Genomic DNA, 22,649 nt, shown 5'->3' on the forward strand with positions numbered 1-22,649 from the left:
TCCGTATTGGTTCGACCGTATTTTGGAGTTCTTTGCCGTGAGATTATTCAATATCGTCTCCAGGAACAAATTCATAAACTGTAACCAATCGATAAACTAAAACTGTTATAGTCGAAATGTCATGTATTTGTTCTTCATGTTCCTTTGGATCGCACTTATCAGTGATGATGCCGTGGCTACTGCTTGCATTATCAAGTTGCCATTGTATGCACGCAGGTTATGAAATACGACGGGGATTTTGGTTTTGTTGGGATACATTCGCAACTGCAGATTGCACGCGTTCTGTGCAGCACCTCTGTACTGGCCAGTGATGTGAAAGTGATCTCGAACTTTGGAACCATGCTTTTACTTCCATCGTTGAACGGGCTATGTTCCTAGTCAGTCGATGAGCTTTACCCTTTGTCAGCAAACCGTTTTAAACAAGTCTAACAGGGGAGTAGCTGCGGAGAATTCACGAATGTTATCACCCGTCATAATTATGATTGTTGGTGAGTAGAGATGCTGCCGAATCCATTTTGCCGTGACTTCGATCAATCTGAGGAACACCTCAGCTGTGTCTGAATCACTCTGGGTACAATAAAGGAAAGGGCTGGAGGCTCTCATTTACTATTGTATCACACACACAACTACATAACGAAACCTGCATGAAATTTGTTGCACTGTTCGATTGATATCAGGTACATAAGTGTCTTTGTTAATAGAACTGGGCTCATTCGCGTCTGCCAAAGGAACAATCAGGCATTCAAAATCAGAGCAGAAGATTTAAGTGACTTTTTCAATTTTGTAATGCAGTAAAATTTTACCGGGCTAAGATATGATTGTTCGATGTGTTTTCCGCCAGTACCACCTGGGTAAAAGTCATGACTGGTGAGCAGTTGTTGGGCATTAAATACATGCATACAACATCGGCATGGAAAGTTTTATGTCCGTACTTACGTTTAAGTAGTTGAGAAAGATACTTTATCCATACACACCCATTTTGTTTCTCAGCAACAACAAAGTTAATCAGAATTCGTTAGTGTGGACCACGGGGAGCTAAAGCAAGCGGATTAATGCCCTTGTCATACGTGAATACATTAACAGTTATACCTGGATTAAGTCTTTCAAATTTCGTTAGCGTGACTTTAGTAACCTGCACAGTAAACTCAGTATCACCTAAGTTGGGGTCGAGCATGTCTCGGTGATCATTGACCGTATGTAACGCTGACACAACTGCAATGTTCTCGAAGTTTATCACGTTGATAACTGACCTTGGTGTGGTCCATTTTGCTGTTGGTATGTAAATGGATCCACGAAACGGATTATATGGCAAGAGATGGACCTCAATGTGGGCACATCCTTCGAGAGTATATCCCGATTCGGTATTGGTGTATTTCTCCAGCCTTTCAATAACCATTTAAATACCTTTGGCAATTTCATCATTGATTTAGCTGCTGTGCTTGCGATTCGGGATGGAGCAAGAAATACTGTGAATCCACGGAGTAGCAGGTTTAAATTAATCTTTGGCACGACTAAGTGATATAACCAGCTGAGCACTGAGGACAATTTCCCCGGGGTGACCAAAGTTTTCTAACACCGCTACGACTCCAGGAATTATATTTTTCAATGGTTGTTGAGCGTCTTTTCCTATTGTGTATTGCCTATTGAGTAAGTATGTGGAATAATGACCACGTGCTTTTCCGCTTTTCCAACTCACTACTACGTTTCTGAAATTTGAAATCGGGCACATGTGATTGCTGTGTTTTTGCAAGAAACGTACTCATTTGATTTAGTAGTGATATCAGAGGCGAGACAACGACGACGATGTTTTCATACTCATCTACTACCACAAGGAAGTCAACTTTTCTGGCGCTGCTTGGTATTCGTATATTTTGCAAACGCGCAAGTTGTCTTTGTTGTTTCCCCATTGTTTTCTTGGGTTTTGTTGTTGTTGATTCTGCAGTGGCAGGACAACCGGTGGTGGTGGTGATAGCTATGTATTCAGCACCAATATGGGTCTCAATAATTCAAGCATATCTGTTTTTCTCATATGACTGGCATGTATATGCCATGCTGTCGTGCGAGCTGTTTAAGCTATGGCACTGTAGGCATTTTTTACTAAGGGGAGGGCGAAACGTCTTTCTAATTGATAAGGTTTTGGAGTTGGTTTTTAGTATTCTATCAGGATCAGAAACTTGGATCGATTCATTTTTAGTTATTATTCCATCTATTTCTGTTTTATTGTGTTTTTGTTAATTTGTTATTTGCGTTGTTGTCGTTGAAGTAATATCTGCTTGTCTTTGGTTTTGATTTGTTTTGCCGTGTTGTTTAGCACTCATGAACAGATATTGAAGACTGATAAAGTTTGTTACGTGAGCTGACTCCGATGCCAGAAAAGATCGTGCCACTAGACCATCACCTAATATTTTCGCATGTGTTTTATAGTATTTATAATGGCATAATGAGTTCGTATTTTCAAAGGCAGGCAGCTTTGCATTTGTTGCGTTTCAATGTCACGGAACTCCTTATATACAACACCTACAATCGTGTATCTAATGGGCGAAGACGCTACTACATTTTCTGTTCTGTGTTGTTAGCAGTAACCCACACGTACTCTCCATTGCAAACACGAAGCTGTAAATCAACCCTTGTAAAATAATTAACTAATCTTATGTCAGAGTATCAATAGCGAAGAACTCTGCGGTGTTAAGTAAACTATTTTTCAAAAACAGGTCCGCCTCAATAAGTGCAAAAGAAATGATCATCGAGTACAACCGCAAAATCAGTTTTGTCAGGCGACTTTAGTACGTACACGATAATGTTAAACTTTCTCTCGTAAATTTCAGTTACATTTGTGCTTGATATGAGAGTTTAAAACATTTATTTTATATTCACGATGTCTTTTATTCTGCTTCGCCGTGTATTGCCATGAAAAACAAGTTGTGTTCGGATATCATTCTTATACCTATGGCTCCAAATAATTTTTTCTTTAATTACCCTGCATTTGAACTTCTTGGTCACTGGCTTCATTAAAAACGCCACTCACCTCAGATGCGATGAGCTTGTTATTATGTTTCCTTCGATGGTATATTTATTCATACATGATATTCCGCACATCTATTTAGTATCATTTCTTTCAAAGTTCTGCCAAAGTTTGTTTCGTTCCATTTCTAAGGTGACTCCCAGATTCACCTACTTGTTAGTGTGTTCTGAATTCTTTCCAGAAAATTCGTTAAACATTTTCTGAGCCTCTTTAATCAACCTGTATGATGCATTCAAACAATACAATGAACTCAATTTGTTATCACGTTATTGACATCTCATTCTTTTAGAAGATTTATGGCATTATTTGTAATTTCCATAGATTCCTTCCGTTTACTCGCGAACCAATAGTTTCGCCGCCATTCAACATTTGTATTTAAACAGTCACTGACAATGTCTTCAATATGAAAATATTTCAAAACTCGACCTGGCTATATATTTTCGTTCCACTTGCACAAAAGTATCAATGTACACATTACATAATATATCACACTGCAAAGAAAATCAGCAAACAACAGAGCTGGTATCAAAGCATTCGTCAGTTTATTCATTTGACTGGCTCTGCTGACAGCGTATATATATTGATCGCTGCCATAGACTTGGCTATTTGAGTACATTACTCTGCAGGATCATTTTCTAGTATTTACAATCACTGCCGAATAGTACGAATCTGGGTCTGTTTGGCCCACTGGCCTTCTTTGCCGGCATTTTCTATCCTCCCTTGAATGGATCACTCTCGACACGTGTCTGCCGGCCTGTGTACGGTCAAAATAAAAGTGAAGAATAGACAACGCTCAAATAGGAGCAAAATGGTCATAGTTGGTAGAGACGAGGAAGGGTAGAAGGCCACAACGTCGGCCAGTGGGGCAAAACTGGCAGTTTAGTACTACTCTTTATAATGTTTCATTCATCGACACATAATATGTTTAAGTATTTCGTTTTATTTTATGATGCATCAATGTTTTGTAATAATAACTAATTTATATATATATATATATATATATATATATATATATATATATATATATATATATATATATATACACACACAAGGATAGAACATGGTTCACACGAGTAACATTCATGCATTTCCAGCTTATAATAAACGCTATTATTTGAACAGAATACACATATGTATTTATATATAGTGAATCTGAGACCTCATTTTCGCTTATATTAAAATGATCATATTCCGAAGGCATGTAAAACAAAAGACCCAATATATTAATATAGAAAGATTATTAGCATTAAAAGATCGAAATAAAATTTATTAACCAGTTACCCAAACTGTTGCGTTTATCATCAATATTCAGTATACACTATGCCTTACGTATAGATCTATTTGGAACATTGCAAGATCATAATGGTTAATGTCCTCTTTTTGTCTGAAAGATATTGCCTGCTATTTTCCATGTACAAAATTAAATCAATTTTGTGTCTCTGAGTTTTCAATACACCTCGAAATTTCTAATATAATCGATGCTGATGAAATGTATTAAAAACCACAGCCCATAACGAACGAGTAATTCAGTCTTCTCTTATCGGTGATCGAATAAATACATTATTCTCCTGCTATACTTTCCTAAACACTAATCATATCTATATCACTATATGGTGTCTTTCACGGATGATTGATATATAATTGGACACATTGCATCCTTGAACCGTATGGCAAGTTCAGCATGGAACGACGTCAAATTTGAACATGAAGATAAATATTTTGGTTTCTTTAAGTCCTTATGTATCATAAATTGATTATCTCAAAAATATTTTCTTTTCTTATATGTAGTAGGATATACGTATATTTTAGCATCCGTAAAAGAACTTCTGGTGTTCTTTTATTCGGAAATTCCCAAATCGGGATAAAGAAACAGGAAGCTGAAAATACCAACTTGCACATAAAAAGGATACAATGAACATATACAAATATACTAAAAGAGTGAAACAAATAAGTGGAGACATGTAGAGACAGATCTACTTACGAACTTCGATCCTAGATTTTCAATAGAACATTGTAATTTTGCCGTTTCGCCTCTTAGAGACGTGACATTGTTTGGTCTTGGAATGAAATATGGCGGTTGCTCGTCTAAATCCATATATTCGGGATATTCGTGGTATCCTACAAATGATCAAAGACAGCATGCATTACTTCCCGATAGTTTGAACTAATGATACTGACGATTTTACCACTACATTTCTGGAGTTGATAATTTTGGAGAGACATTCATTTTATTTTTTCCAGCCAAGCAGAGTACGTTCTATATGATGCTACACATTTTATTTAGATAGCAACACTGACCCCAGAAAAGTGAATCAGCACAAGGCAGATTAAACATTGTACCTGTAATAAAAATGTTACATTCAGATGGGTTCTGAATTGTATAAAGCAGCATAGCTTTACCAGATAAATCCAATGATAAAGACAATTTTGGTGTTCGGCCAGGTCTTGCTAATGGAGAAACAACAAATACAGTTAAAGATAAATAATTACGATATCTCATATACAAGAGACCCTCCTTTGAGGTGAAGCTAGGGTTGTGAATAGATGTACGGATGACTCGCACAAGGATATTCAAATGATTCATATTCTCAAGCCTCCTTCAGAGCAGGTTCGACAATAATAGACAATTGAAAAGGACAGAGATATCTCCTTATAAATGACGAATTTTTTCGCCTCTGTTACATTCACTGACTTTCCAGGCAAATGGAAACATTCTGAATATTGGAATTATCAATCGGAGAATCCTGGGCCCTATCCGTAAAATTACTTTCGATATCTCGCAGAGGCAGCCATATTGAAATTCATTTAAGGAACTGAACCTCTTACGTGACGGGATCACTGTGCTACTGTGTATATGGAAACTAAATTAATATTTCATAAAAAGTTTAATAAATAAAACAAATTCAAATTCTACTTTAAGTTAACAGCATATATCTTAGCCCGAATTTGTTTATTTTATCTGTTATTTAGTCCATAAATGCTGAAGAAACCTATCGTACGCAGCGCTCTACATTGTTGCATAGGAATTTTCTCCGGCTTGGTGTTTTCCCAATTTGGTTTTCACATTTTTTAGACCAAGATACTGATTCTAAAGTGTATATTTTATAGGACATCGTTGGCGGTATCCCTGTGGCAAAAAGGACAACGAGTTGCATGTTGGTGGTTCTATGTTTCGTTTTTGCCTAAGGTTGTTGCAAGTCACAGAAGACAATCCACTACCTGCCTTTATCATTCCTGACTGCCTCTGCGAACAATTCGTCATTTCCCCAGAACAATGATCAGTTTGCTTAATTAATCTACTGGCCATTGTGACCCAACACGATTTTTCACGCTTTTGAAGTGAGCGATCATCGTTTATGTTCAAAACACGATGTATCAAACGGACATTGTTATTTGTTTGTTGGAGATTATTACATGGTATTATTGATGGCTTATTTTTCGTTCATGCGAACTCGTGAAAAACGAGGAAGTCTCAACAGATGCAGCCACGGGTGGCATGCGAAGACAAGGCAGTCAAAATAGGTTCCAATGTTATTAATTATTGGAATCTGTTTTAATGCAAGTCTAGTAAAAACTCACACTCACATTCACAAACGAACGCATGTACAAATGACTTACCTGACAAAGTTTAAAAGCATTTGATAACCTTTTCTAAGTGATTTTTGTATTTTATAATTCATGCATTACACTTTAAAAAGTTAGTCTTGTTTACTCCGGCATAATTCATCTTCTCTGGTTTAGTAACTGCTAAAGTTAACGTTGTTCAAGTCCATTTCTCAAGCACATGGGAACAGCCATTTCAATCACCTCTCTGCTCTAGGTAGCGCGTTTTTTGCTAATAACACAAAAAAGTAAACTTCTGTCACAGTACATGAAAGAAGCATAAAGTTCTGTGAACATTCTTTCCATTAGCCTTTTTGCAAATTCCCAAATAAGTCTCTTTATACCAGTCATGTTTACAGAAGTACGTAAGAACTGTTGAGGAGAACGCTAACGCGTATTTTCGAAACGTTGCCAAAGCACTAAATTTATACAACCTTATACAGAAATCTGTTGAGCATAGAGAAGAGAGAATCACAAAAAGACAAAAATAGTTTCGCCTGATCAAGCTAACAGTTTCTTACAATACTCCAGCCTTGTGACAACAAATATTGATGACAGTAAATTGCATGCACATAAGCGTCATATCATTAAGTTATCTGTGTATTGCAGGATTTTGCTCTGCTACTGATCCAAACCCGAGTTCAACATGCTACAAGCTATCTTCAAAAATTCAAATAACTCTCCTCTGTAAACCGTATCCCAGACCCCGCATGGGGAGCATATAGCACTCTCCGAAACCCCATAGCTGGTGGGAGGGAACGCTATCCCTCTCCCTAGAAACCTACCCCAGCTTCAGCCATTTGGTCCTCGTACGCTGGGCATCATTGTCGCCCTGGTCGCCATTTACACCACGGGCGACGGACGCCATTTACCCTTACAAATATTTGGAGGTTGCAAAATAAACATGAAGGTGATGATATGGTGCAGATCAAATAGAAATGATACAGTAAATACAGAGTAGCAAGGTGACTCATAAAATGCAGTATACTTGACTGGTGAAGGCGTTAACAATAACTTACAAAATCAGACTGAGACAAATTAGTTTTGCTTTTTTTAATGACGCCGACAGAAAATTTAATAAGACCATAAATATGAAAATGACATACACAACAACTTCGCATAAAACAAATACCCCACGCAACACATAAAAATCCATATATTTATATAGATTCACAACTACCTAACTACTAATCCAAAGACTTGTATACATACATTAACACCGAATAGGGCAAACAAGGCGATTGACTCTCATCAAAGTAAACGCGCCTTTCTGTGTGAGAGTGTTTTTGGATTCCAAGAATAAGATGACGTTTTATGTATTCACTGCGACAAAGGACATTATGAAAAAAGGATGACATTTTACAAACACTTTTGTTTCTTTTTGTTATATTGTGGCTAAATATGTTGAGAAATGGAAGTATTCCCTTCCTTGATTTGTCCGGATAAATCTTCATTTCTTACGGCCTTTCTGTCATTCTTGGATTATATAAAATGCCTTCTCTTGTCCATACAATATATTATCTCTTCTAACTCATGACGCACCCATATTCAGTGGTACTCACGAAAGCAAACGTAGACTGAATTCTTCGAAAGAAACATGTGGGAGATGGGCTGGCATCTCAAACCGACAATGGCACGAAATGAAAGATAGACATTTTGTTTTCTTAGTACTTGTCATCCTTTGAGTGAGAGAGATTTTCTTATCTTATTTCTTCTTTGTAGTGTAAATATCTTGATGCTAGTAAAGTAAATCAAATGGAAAGAAGTGGTTACTGTGAAACAGTTATTACCTCCACTCAATGAAAATAGCGAAATTTCTTGCCATTAGTATGCCAGACAGAAACAAACTGTTCTAACAAAATAGACCCAGAACAAATTTGATAAAATTGCCGCTTGGACATTGTAATTGACCGTAAGTAATACAATACATTTCTTAAAGGAACGGTCGCGAGGGGATGGGCACATGGTTGACAGATGTATGCAACAATACTATAACTGTATACTAAATAAAATTCACCATTAACGAGATTCAGAGTGTTTGCATCCATTTCACCCATACAGAATTATCGGAGGATCAACATGCAGAAAACGCGTTTCTCTCTTACCTTACATTTATTTATTTACCAATCACCTTAAGTGCACACTTCAACTGTAACGTTGACATCTTAAAAGAATAAGCTTAAATGCAATATATTAGAAAGTTAGGAATACATCTAGATATAGATATTTGTTAAATATCTTTATTTTTTAAACAACTAAACACATATAAAAATGTCATAAATATAATTTTGAGTTCAAGTGGCGGAGTTTTTCAAACCCGCGACCTCCTACATCCGAGGCGGACGCTCCAACCATTAGACCACTGGAGCGGTTCACTTGTCTTAGGTAAATGTCTGAATCCCCGCTGTCCACTTTATTGTTTGCATGGAATTAGGCACTGCAGTTTTGCTTGTGGTGCAATGACGCATTCATTGTTTACATAATGCGTTTACACCTTTTTTTGTTGTTGTGAGTGATGCATACTTGTCTGGAATCATACCACATGATCAATAAAGTAGTCTCGGAAAATCCTGTTTGAGAGTTGTGGAAGACGAAGTACAGTCGTATGTCGTATTTGAGAGATAACATGGAACGTTCAATGTCGCTCAGAGAGAGAGAGAGTTTTTTTTACGTAGCTTTAACAATTTTTCAGTCATATCGCTACGATGTCTGCAATGTAACAGTTTATAGTGATGTCTAGCACTGGAGCATCATGCCGCAGACATGTAGCATCATGTCCCGCCCAGTCACATTATCCTGACACCAGGCCGACCAGACCTAACACTAACCTCTTAATGCTGAGCGCCTAGCGATGCAGCTGTTAGTACCATGACCTCCCGCATCCGAGGCGGACGCTCTAACCACTAGGCCACCGGAGAGAGAGAGAGAGAGAGAGAGATGATATCTGTCATTTTATCAAAATTAAATTGATTACGTCGAATGAGTAAATAGTTCCACTAAAGTTTTGGCACCAAAACAAGTAGGAAAGTGTAGGGTCTTTTCGTTAAGTCGAGACTAAGAAAATCTAAAATAATCCAGGAAATGTATGTAAATTTCATCACAGGAATGATTTTGGAGATTTCAGAAGAATCACCATCATAATCGCCTACTCGTTTTACGTTAATACAGTACTAATTTATTCAGGTTCAACCACTAAATCACTCTTTAAATGAAACAGCATTTTGCTTTGTTATGTAATATATAACTTGGCTGAAATGGGTGATATTTTAATCTGTCGAAAAAAAATATTTTAGAATTTAATCAGGAAGTACATTTTTCAAAGAAACACGCTCATATAATATAAGCATTGTTAGACTTTACAATATAGTGATTGATGTATCTTTTTCGTACAAGTTAACAACATACTCCATTATCAAGAATCGATAATTTGTTCAATGTATATCTCGTGAGACGGCCTGCCTACGGACCTACTTCTACAGCTAATTTCAGGCGTACGTTTTTCTAGTCATCCATTTAAAAAAATTCTTAACACGTTCTACTAGAATGAAACGCCCAGCAGCAGAAAAGAAAATGTGATTAAATTCGATAAAGTCTTTAATATTGAATCCAGATGCCTACTAATAAAATTTAGATATCATCAACTAATTAAGGCTTCTGAAAAAACGCTTCATCGTATTAAAATACCAAATAAAGGCGCAGCATGACCACAATTCTGAACGTTGTATGCAGGGTCGGCGTTGTTCTGAAGCCATAGTCTGCTTAAAGGTTATATATATATATATATATATATATATATATATATATATATATATATATATATATATATATATATCCAAGAAAAGACACTAGATGTGGAATTAAAAGAAGTTTAGCGTATATAAAGAGCAATTTTTATGGATATTCAATCAAATTTGTGCAATTGCAATTTCTTAACTGGTGGTGAAGGTAACATACAGATGTTGATCAAGACAATTGTTCTCAATGACGAACGTTTGGCATATTGGCTTTATCATTTCTTTCCGAGTGCTGAGGTGCTAATACGCATGCATTAATATTTAAATTCAGCTTACGTCGAGTCAGATACGGGTTATTTGTTTGGCTCGGGGGAGTATATATCTTTTTTCTTTAATTTTTTTTCTTCAATACCATATATTTGTTATGAAAGAACCTACAAAGAGAATATTCGCTGGAAACGAGTGGATAAGGGATATATTTCATCTAGTGGGTGAAAATACTTGTTTCCCATCGAAGAGATTAAATATATCCGTTATTCACTCTCAGCAAGCAAGATTCCTTTTTTATATTATGCTCAAACCTATTGTCAAATTTACTGTATAACAGATTGAAGTAGCAGATATCTTGCTGGATTCCGCGCAGTGTCAACGGTACACCGTGTATGTTCTGCTGTGTTTTCTGATTATTCACACATAAAATATTAAACATTTACATAATTCCCATTTCCAATTCAAATTAAAATAGCCCATTAAGAATAAAATACATAATTCGTGCCTTGTTGGATTTTGTTTCAAGTTATCTTCAATGGGAGGTGACCATATTTACCACTCGGCAAAGTAAGTGTCTTAGAATAACTTAAAATTTAACGGTTTCCTTGCTACCAAGGCGGCAGTGAAATTATTTTTATTATTTGACTCCAGTGAATTATCACAGTTACTTTAGGCCCCAAAAATATTCATGTGTGGTTCAGGTTACCCAAACGACCCTTGTGTTTAGACTCCGACCCTAACGTCTTTTTTTTTTTTTGCTAATTTTTTTTCTCTCGCAGAGTTGCCAGCCCCGTCTGCGACAATGACTATTTATACTGATTTACACCATACCAAAGTAACAATCGGAATATTCGGTTTTATTGGCGCATTTGCTTGTAAAACAGACATGCGCAGCGGTGAACAATAAACAGCATGGCCAGTGCAAGAAGCTTCCCTTCCACTCTAATTGCTGTAAACTTTAATAACTGCCGTCACATCAATGATGGCAATAATTTATTGTACGTGAATCATGATTTGACATTCATGGGCCTGTTTCAGTGAAAACATCCAGTCATCAGCCTGAAAGAAGACCGGATGCTCTGTTCGGTTTCGCCGACAGCTGCAGTCAAGGACGGATACGAGGCTAGAAATGACTCTAGTGGACATCAAATGTGACACACATGTAGACAGTAGTAAGCAAACTAAATTCACCAAGCTGATTTTATATAAAACACACAGAAACTGTTTATGCTCTAAGAAATCAACATAACACAGTTTTACAAATCTGTTTGGATTACAAATTCCTTGAAACAGTTCCCATCACTCAAAGACGTTTTGGAAAACAAAACAAATACTGTACATTTTATACACCCGTCTAGGACGGTATGCTGTATGTCCTGACATTGTCTGTCCATGAACATTTTTGTGTCACCTCCTCCTAGACAAAAAATGCTTTCTCCACCATACTTCCTTGGTATGCTAACCACAACGTGGAGGTATGCATATGGCAAAGGTATTCAGTTCCCAACAAATTTTGCAAGAGGCTTGGTTTTGTACTAAATATGGATATAAAGGTATCATTAAGTGTCTCCTACTCCTTCTAGACAACATAAGATGATATAATTATCAAACCTGGTAGACATTTGGCAAGAAGAATTTATTCAGATTATTTTTTTTATAAGAGTTAGTCAGTTAGCTATTTTGTATTGTATTTATGCTATACGGATATAATTTTGTGTTGTTTTATTCTACTAGATCACTAATAATATCTCGATAGAACTTAGTATATCAAAATGAATATTCTGTATCGCCTATTCTTTACTGTTGTCGCGTGTGATTACTTTTGTAAAACAATATCTTAAAACTTTGCTATTTTATTGAAGTTCAGCTTCAAACAGTGACATATAATCCAGTTCTTATTCAAAAGGCAACATCACTGTATTTATTAAATATAACATGTATAGACGAGAATGTGTTGCCCCACTAGCCAGCTCTCTTGTTATTCCATGGCATATATAGATTTGATAGATACGAACTTTTATTATGAATTTATACCCATTCGTAACATGAAAATTCTCAATTGTACTTGATACCACTATGCATTGGATTTCTATGAGAACTTTTACCTATGTTTGAAAGTGTCAGTGTCGAAAAATTGTTTCAAATATTTATTAGGTTTTTTCATCAAGTCAATGACAATTCCAACGACTCTGAGATTTGTTGAAAGTCGGAATCCCGTGTTATTGACCGTTATGACAAGTTTGATTTTAATTCTTAAGAACTTGTATTATGAATTTATACTCATTCGTAACATGTAAATTCTCAGTTCTACTATGCAGTGGATTCCTATGAGAACGTTTACTGATATTTGAAAGTGGCAGTGTCGAAACATCGTTTCAAATGTTTGTTCGATTGTTTCATCTTGGTATTAAAATATAAACGCCGTTTTCATTCGAAACGATAATGCGCGATTTGGTTTGGAAGAAAGTCATCCATATATTACATTTTTCCCTGTAACTTTCTGAACTATGAGACACTTGTTTTGACTTTAGTCCAGTTACAAAAGCCAAGAAACAAAATGAAATACATTTCTCGTTATCTCTCCTATTGCCCGAGGGAGACAAATGTTTTGAATCAGCTAAGGCAAAGGCGATGGACTTTTTGGAGAGTTCATAAAAATCACCATCATAATCGCCCACTCGTTTTACATTAATACAGTACTAATTTATTCAGGTTCAACCACTAAATAACTCTTTAAATGAAACAGCATTTTGCTTTTCTTCTGTAATATATGACTTGTCTGAGAAGGGCGATATTTTAATCTGTCAAACAGCTTTGATTTTAGAATTATATCAGGAAGCACATTTTTCAAACAAACACCCTCTATAATATAAGCATTCTTAGACTTTACAATACAGTGATTGCTGTATCTTTTTCGTACAACAAGTTAACAACATAGTCCATTAGCTAGAATCGATAATTTGTTGAATCTGTACCTCGTGAGACGGCTAGCCTACGGACTTACTCCTACCGCTACTTTCAGGCGTACGTTTTTCTAGTGATACATTTAAAAAAATTCTTAACACGTTCTACTAGAATGAAATGCCCAGCAGCAAAAATGAAAATGTGATTAAATTCGATAAAGTCTTTAATATTGAATCCAGATGCCTACTAATTAAATTTAGATATCATCAACTAATTAAGGCTTCTGAAAAAACGCTTCATCGTATTAAAATACCAAATAAAGGCGCAGCATGACCACAATTCTGAACGTTGTATGCAGTGTCGGCGTTGTTTTCAAGCCACAATCTGCTTAAAGGTTATATATATATATATATATATATATATATATATATATATATATATATATATATATATATATATATATATATATATCCAAGAAAAGACACTAGATGTGGAATTAAAAGGATTTTAGGGTATATAAAGAGCAATTTTGGTGGATATTCAACCAAATTTGTGCAATTACGTTCTCTTAACTGGTGGTGATGGAAACATACAGATGTTGATCAAGACAATTGTTCTCAATGATGAACGTTCGGCATATTGGCTATTTTTTCGAGTGCTGATGAGTTAATACGCATGCATCCATATTTAAATTCAGCTTACGTAGGGATAACTACGGGTTATTTGTTTGGCTCGGGAGAGTAGACATCTTTTTTTTTGACTTTTTTTCTCAATACCATATATTTGTATGAAATACCCTACATAGAGAATATTCGCTGGAAACGAGTGGATAAGGGATATATTTCATCTAGTGCGTGAAAATACTTGTTTTCCATCGAAGAGATTAAATATATCCGTTATTCACTCTCAGCAAGCAGGTTTTTTTTATGTTATTCTCAGACCTATTGTTTCGTAAAATGTACTGTATAACAGATTGAAGTAGCAGATTTCTTGCTGGATCCCGCGCAAAGTCAGCGGTTAATCGTGTATGTTCTGCTGTGTTTTGTAATTATTCATACATAAAATATTCAAAATATTCAAAAGTTACATAATTCTCCTTTCCAATTCAAAGTAAAATAGCACATTAAGAATAAAATACATAATTCTTGCCTTGTTGGATTTTATTTCAAGCTATCTTCAACGGGAGGTGGCCATATTTGGCCCTCGGCCAAGTAAGTGTCTTAGAATGACTTAATATTTCACGGTTTTCTTGCTACCGAGGCGTCAGTGAAATTATTTTTATTATTTGGCTCCAGTGAATTATCACAATTACTTAAGGCCAATGTGTGGTTCAGCCGACCCTTACATTTAGCCTCCGACCCCAACGTTTTTTCCCCCCGATAAAATATTCTCCACCAAACCTGTTTGGCATGCCAACTACATAGTGGAGGTATGCATATGGCAACGGTATTCGGCTGCCAACACATTTTGCAAGAGGCTTGGTTTTGTACTAAATATGGACAGAAAGGTATCATTAAGTGTCCTCTACTCCATCTAGACAACAGTAGATGCTATAATGATCAAACTTGGTAGACATTTGGCAAGAAGTTTTTATTCAGATTAATTTTGTAAGAGTTAGTCATGTTTATTTGTATTTAGACTATACGGATATAATTTTGTGTTCTTTTATTCTCCTAGATGACTAATGCTATCTCAATAGAACGTAATATACCAAAATGAATATATTGTATCACCTATTTTTAATTTGTCTTTTGTGATTCATGTTGTAAAACAATATCTTCAAACGTGGCTATTTTATGACGTTCAGCTTCAAACAGTGACATATAATCCAGTTCTTATTCAGAAGGCAACATCACTGTATTTATTAATTATAACATGTATAGAAGAGAATGTGTTGTCCCACTAGGCAGCTCTCTTGTTATTCCATGGCAGATATAGATTTGTTTTTCTATGTTAAATGCGCAATAAAAACAAATAGCCGGCAAATTGAAACATATAAATCAGATAATAGTGTTGTTTGTGATTTGTCGCCATAAACTCCAGAGGTTCAAATCCACTTGAGCCTGTTTGTGAGAAAAATGTCATTTGTTTGCAGGAGGCTCTTGGTACTACACTTGGAAATGGATTGAAGAGCATCTGGGGTCTTCTTCCATCAAGAACACTAGCTGCCGAGGGTATATAAATACATAAAGATGTTTCGTAAGGCGGAACGTTTACTCGCGATGAACCTTAATTATACTACACATACTTGTTTTCGTGGAACAAAAGCCTACCGACCTACTCTACTTTTTTTGGTTTTGTAGACCTGAACCACAAATAATTTATTTTGGCCTTGCTTGGAAAACCCAGTGCCTAGCATTAAAAATAAATTGTATAATGAACGGAAAATTAATAATGGTATTGTTTCTATGTATCATGATGTTCATAACGCTTTCAACGATAATGATATTTACAGAACAAAGAAGCAAGAAAAAGAAAGAACACAGTGGGTTTAATTAGCAAGAATAGTTATTTAATATATTTTGAACTAAATTACACAGATGTCATTCGGTTCTGATAGTCGAATGTCTGCATATCTTCGACCGTCTGTATTTCCTGTTTGTGCGATTATGCTGGTGAATGAAACATGTGACGAAGGGCACAGAAAGACGAACTCTGTTGATGTACATATCCACAGCCGAACCGTATATGATCTACCAGATTTACTACTTAAAATGTAACAAAACCGTATAAGTAGGAAGTAGATAGCTATTTGAAAGAATGAACAGTGGAGCAACTACATTTAAAGCTGGATATGATCTGCATCATCCGTCCATCCATCCAACGATCCATGCATGCACATACATACATACATGTAACAGTACGAAAATTACAGATGTCATTATAACACATAACAGAGTAAAATTTACAGGTATCATTGTAACACATAGAAATATTAAATTAATGTGTGTGAATGAACTCAAGGGCATGTGTAAGTATTTGAAACTGTAATGCATCTGATGTGAGCAAGATTAATTGTTACTGTGGTTCTGGTTCATACCTTTGACCCGCGAACTGATCAAGAGGATTATAATTGGTTTTATTTATCATTTTGCTCAAGGATTGAAATGTTGCAGAAACGGCATTTGTTCTTGCAGAAATAATTTTGAGAAGTTGAAACTTTGCACAAATCTGTTTATTAAGAAAGCTGTAAAATTTACAAATTTTGTAAACCCTTAGGACGTATGTCAATAAGGGTGATTAAATTAACATAAATTTTGATTTGATAAGTTAACGGTTTGGGGTGTGTTCACAGGCGAGTCTCGTGTTATATAAATTTCTTACACCGCAAAATTATTTAGTCTAGTTTTGAGTCCTTAGCTTCCTTCGGTAGTATGTGTAACGCTCTCGTAAAGGTTGCCAAAGAAACATGTAGTGGAAGTCTTGAAAGACACGTAACCAAGATGTAAAGGGGCGATTCTGCAAAAGGCGAAAATATAGAAAGGTACAGCGCCTTAATTTCATTCATTATTTTTCTTTGACAGGAGTCTTAAGATAATTGTTTGAATTTATTTGTTTATGAACCATGTATGGTAAGATTTGATTATTATTAGGTCTGTAGGATGCTTATGTAAATTAATTGGTTCTTAGCAAACAATGTAGTTATGTGATGTTTGTTTCATTTGCATAACTAAGAATCCACTTAACGTATGAATGGTTTGTATTAAGATTGGAGCAGCAATGCGAACTATACGGTAATTTAATATCGGCCATATCTGTACATATATACGACATTAGGTAAGATAGTGATTACTAGTTCACGCTGCAGGCCAGTATTTGTTACTAAGAGAGAGCAGATCAGTTAGTAATGATGGCTGAGCGTATTAGAGGAATACATTATGTCTTATGAGCTCAGACCTAGTAAAATTTTTTTACATCCAAGTAATAATAATCCTAAAATATAATCTAATATCATAGATGTATGACTATGCAAATGTTGTTTAGAAGTAGCTAGACATTAGGCCTTAAACTCGCCTATTGACCAATATAAATATACACAACATATAATCATGTATAATTGTTGTTGTTGTTGTAGGATTTAACGCCATTTTTCAGCACACGATAGGCTATACATGGCGGTCAGTATTAATGGTGGAGGAAGAACCCGGGAAAACCCCGGAAAGAACCACCAACAGACGAGAAACACCTGACAAGCTTTCTCACATACCCACATTAGCCTAATCCGAGACTCGAACCCACGCAGATAAAGGTGAGATGGCAATGATCCGTAACGGACCACTCGGCCACTCAGAGCCCCATCATGGATGATAGCCAACACACAATACAATTAAATATACATAACACGTGATCATATAGATGTTTAGTTAGAATAACCTTTTTCTAGAAGTGGTAAATTTCACTGAATGAAGACGTCTTCGCAAACCTCTTCCACTGTTGCAATACAGCGTTAATAAAGTAAAATGTGTCATGTCCATGCACTCAGGGCACATCAAATACGTATTTCTGACTGTGGAGCATTGCAGTTGTTTATTTGTCATTTCATTCTTTGAAAATTTTGACGAAAGATAAATTAATGTTCAAATTAAAAACAAAATATTACTATTGCCTCCATATTCTTAGTAGTAATTTCATTTGTTTTGTGATTCGATTGTATTTTTACTACTAAAACATTTGTTCGCGAAACAATTTATTTTGAAACATTTATTGTTGTTCGAAGTCTGATTATCCGATTTTAGTTGCCTTTTGTATCCACCTTCTTTACTTGTTTTCGGTTGTTTTTTAAAACTGGAAATTAACACTTCCGACCCCACGGCGGCTTTCAGATCGTCTGCTCATCAGCAAATCATTGATAACGGGATTCAGCAATAGATCACTTTATGTGATTCAAGGCTGTACGTATTTGGCTTCCTTCAGGAGTTCTCTCTACCGCAGATTTGTGTACAGGTGAGTTGTCACAGAGTAGAATATATAGGTGCCTTAGGTGCGTGGAAATGTCGATCGGAAGTGTTCCATAAACTTTCGAAACAGAATATAAATGAAACTAACAGAGTCAGGCACACGTACGTGGATGACTGGACCTTTTGCATCGAATAATAATGTCTATCAAACTCTCTTGTCAGTCCGTGTGATGATTCATATGATTGGGGTGGGGTGCTCTCAATATTTGATTTAAACTACTATAGAAGTCCCACCCAGGCTCTAGTTTGTTGGTAGTTAAATTTAATGAAAGATACGTGTAAAGCTCCTAACCTGCCGAGGGTTAGATTGTCAGATATACAAAATAGGTTCAAATTCAATGAATAACAATTTAATAGCAGTTCAATACTCAAATGACTCAACTTTCCAAATACACTTTTTCCGCTCGACCCTTTAATAAGCCTATCACATCACTTGATTAGCAGCGTGAGATTGATTTCCACCTGTCCTTGTATTTCTATTCATCTGTTGTATCCTTTCTCTTTCCTAATTCTCCCAATTCCTTTTCCTCCCCGACATTTCTCCAAATTCCTTCTCCTTCTCCTACTCTACTTTCTCTAGATTCCCGCTCCTCCTCCACTTTCTCTCCCATGACTACAATCCTGTCGACTTCGACTATCTCGGCCACAGTCTCAATTTCGTCTCCAACTCTTGAAGACTTGGAACCCAGTAAAATCGGAAGTTCTTCTTCCCCTAAAAAGCTCCCTTTGAAAACAAAAGGACGGTACATTCTTTTTCCTTAGCCCTCTCATCTTAAACTACACACAGCCTATCATCATATAACGGCTATTAAATGTCTTTGGTCACGCATTCGTTCACATATAGATACCCATACATTCTCGTATGGTAAAACAAACGTCATAATACAGCATGGTGTCAATTACTTCTTAAAGATACATCAGTAAATTCTGTTAAATCAGTACATATACCTAATCCCGTTATACTAAACAATATCACAGCAATTTTAAAATGTAATAACTTCATTAAGATTTAAATACTAGAATGCAAAACAGTGGCAAACAGTAAACATATTTATTGCAATTTGAGTAAACCAGGCAGATGATGAACAACTAAATCAAGTACCGATGTATCTAGGTGGTAGCACTAACTCACGAAACATTCGATGCAACACTATATATATATATATATATATATATATATATATATATATATATATATATATATATATATATATATATATATATATATAATATGAAACACTATACATATATAATGTCTATATTTCACAAAATGCCAGTTCAAGACTTGCTCGAGCATGGCATATCTGATCCCCTGGCTTGTTCTTGAATCTTTAGGGATAACACCAGTCCACACAATTAGATATGTATATAACTATTGCTAAAATATTTAATTGATAAAATGTCAAACTACCTTCATGTAGAAAAAATATATCATAATATTAATTAATCCCTTTATAATGTTTTATTCCAGAAAACTACAAAAGTTCAGATTAATCGGCCGATCAGTATTTCGACAAAGCAAGTCAATGTACAGTTACTGTATACTATATACATTTCAACAGGCTGCTTTCGACAGATGTTACATATATACTAGTTAGATACGTTGAATGAAAAAAAGCAAATTTTTTTTATATAAAAAAATTCATATATCCTATATACATCCATCTCATATTTTGTGTATATGTTCAGTGCAATACTATTTGGACTCGTCAAGCAAACTAAACTCCATGAATATGTCTGGATATGGACACGATTTACATTCTTCAGTTTACTGTCAGATTATTATGCATGTACTATTATTATTACAAATAGGGTTACGAACACAATTAATGCCATTCATTTGTACGGAATGTCTTTATTCCCGCTTCATATATTGATGAACGGAATTTCCCCCCAAAAAATGAGCACAATTTTTGCATAAAATTCGTCTGACCACTTTATCTCGCCTAATTTCAGAGTGATATTAAGTTGATACATAAGATAAATTGGTGTATTTTGAAGACCCACACTGAAGGCGTAAATGGAATATTCCTGATATCGAGTGCTAATAGTCGATGACAATTCGGATTAGCATTCCATGAACATTTGATTCAACTCATTAGCGAAGTCAAGTGATTGAGAAGACGCTTTATCACGTTACAGTTTTAGGTTGAAATATATAGCCCTTCATAACAATTACATGCTGAACAAAAACGACAACACACTCGTTCAGCTGAAGTGGTAATAGAAAAGGTTGAGTTTATTTACATCTCTGCCAATTTGTTGTACATTAGGAGTGGAGGCGAAACTGTTATACAGAAGAACACTCATGGCACGAGTTTACATGTAATTTTATTGCACAGTAATTCAAAATATCATATCGTTCAGATAATACTATTCTACAGTAAGTTAAATACAACCGTGAAAGGGCTCTTGGATGAAATATTTCTCTTTGTCGAATTCGAAGACTTTTGTTCATTGAGCAAGTTGTAGAAAAAGATTTTATGTTTCAGTAACCAGATTGTCTTGTTTTAACCATCGCATTTGCAACTTTATCTGAAGGGAAATACAATTCAAAACATATATTCTGCATTTGAATTAAATATTGAATAGGTTTTACCGTTCAATGAACAAAGCGCCCCGCAAAAGGAAATTAAATGCTGTTCATATTCGTCTGTATTGGAAAGATTTCCAAAATTATGGTTGCTGAAGATGGAACATGTCTTGGATATTTAATTTACTAATTTTGGTTAAATGTAGTACTGGGTATGTTTTAACGATTTATGAAATTATTGGAGGCCATTTTATAGATGTTGAATGAAATCTAAGCTCCTATAGAGACAAATACAATTACAGAAAACGTGTAAGCAAAGCAACAAACACCATTTAAAGAAGTTCCGCTGGGTTTTGAAGTACTCTGTTAAATGATTGACAATTCATAGTTTCACTGCTTTCCAACCATTTAAAAATTAGTATGATTTCCTTATTCTCTTTTCCATCTTATTCCAAGACAGAGAAATATCTTTTTCTTAAAAATTGGCCTTTCCGTAGAAAATAATTATTGCTTGCCATATTTATTTTGAAACATATTTACAATAAAATAGCAGTAATATTTATATACAATACTCAATGAGACTCATTATACATTAAGCATCGACGAAAATTTTTAACGTCGAAATTTATATCTATTTTAAAATGGTCACTTATGTGTGACACGAACTTGCATTAAGTCCTTCAGCATACCTAATCAAATATTATTCATCATTTGTCGTGTTTTGTTTTGGGGATTTGACAAGGAGCCAAAATAGACTGCGCATGCCGTAACTTTTCCATTTACTTCTGCAATTGTAGCAAGGTAGTGATACTTTCGAGAAAATCGCCCCACATGACAAAGATAAACATTACTTCAAAAAAATTAATTGCATAAATCCATTTTGTAAGATAAAGTGTACATTATATCACGCTTTATAAAGATACACACGCAGGCACACACATATTTGTCAGTACTACAAACAACTCCAGAAAACTAGTGTGAAAAAAATAATCAGCATTTTCTTTTAATTACTTTGCATAATCTCCAGGGCGGAAAATATTTAGAATAAAACATCTGCGCCATCTATATGGTTGTCGCAACTGTCCAAAATAAAACTTTGTATTCTGGATAGAGTATGTTCTTACGCTGGTGATTACTAGTAGAAGCTTTGTTCTAAAGACGATTCTTTCTCCTACCTAACAGGCGCAGTTACAGTAATTTAACACTGAGACTTTCAAAGACCTCAGAAGACTCGTCCCAAGTTTAGCTTATTTGTGAGTATCTTTTAAATATGAGCGTTTTTCATTGTGTTTGCTGGTCAGGTGAGGTCAACCAGTGGCCTGGGTAGAAAATCTACTATTATTGTTGGTGAATTTGGGCAAGTTCGTCTGACCATCCGTCAGTCCAATACTGATTTTGTTCAGACTTTGAAAGCTATACATCAATAGCTTCAATTTCTAAATCTCTAAAGTCATTTTGGTTCAGTTAAATCTTAGATCGAAAGCTCAGACCATAGTCAGCGAAGCATGAGTTGATAATTTGGAGTTTGTTGAAGGGAAAAAAAATTGTATGATAAAATTGCCAATCTCGAAAACAGGTTGGATGCTTTAGGATCCCGCTTATTAAAATAAGACCCAGCTTTTCAT

General features: G+C 35.4%; 1 protein-coding gene across 1 annotated transcript in view; it reads right to left on the reverse strand.

The window, feature by feature from the left end:
* Nucleotides 1–22,649, reverse strand: part of LOC149770180 (kin of IRRE-like protein 2) — a 94,564-nt gene that overhangs the window by 17,971 nt on the left and 53,944 nt on the right. The window contains exon 2 of the mRNA XM_089949273.1: nucleotides 5,004–5,140. Coding sequence (XP_089805399.1) covers nucleotides 5,004–5,140 — 137 coding nt within the window. The remainder of the gene's footprint in view (nucleotides 1–5,003; nucleotides 5,141–22,649) is intronic.

Source organism: Sinohyriopsis cumingii, unplaced genomic scaffold, assembly GCF_028554795.1.
Source record: "Sinohyriopsis cumingii isolate HCF-2022 unplaced genomic scaffold, ASM2855479v2 utg002530l, whole genome shotgun sequence".
Taxonomy (NCBI): domain Eukaryota; kingdom Metazoa; phylum Mollusca; class Bivalvia; order Unionida; family Unionidae; genus Sinohyriopsis; species Sinohyriopsis cumingii.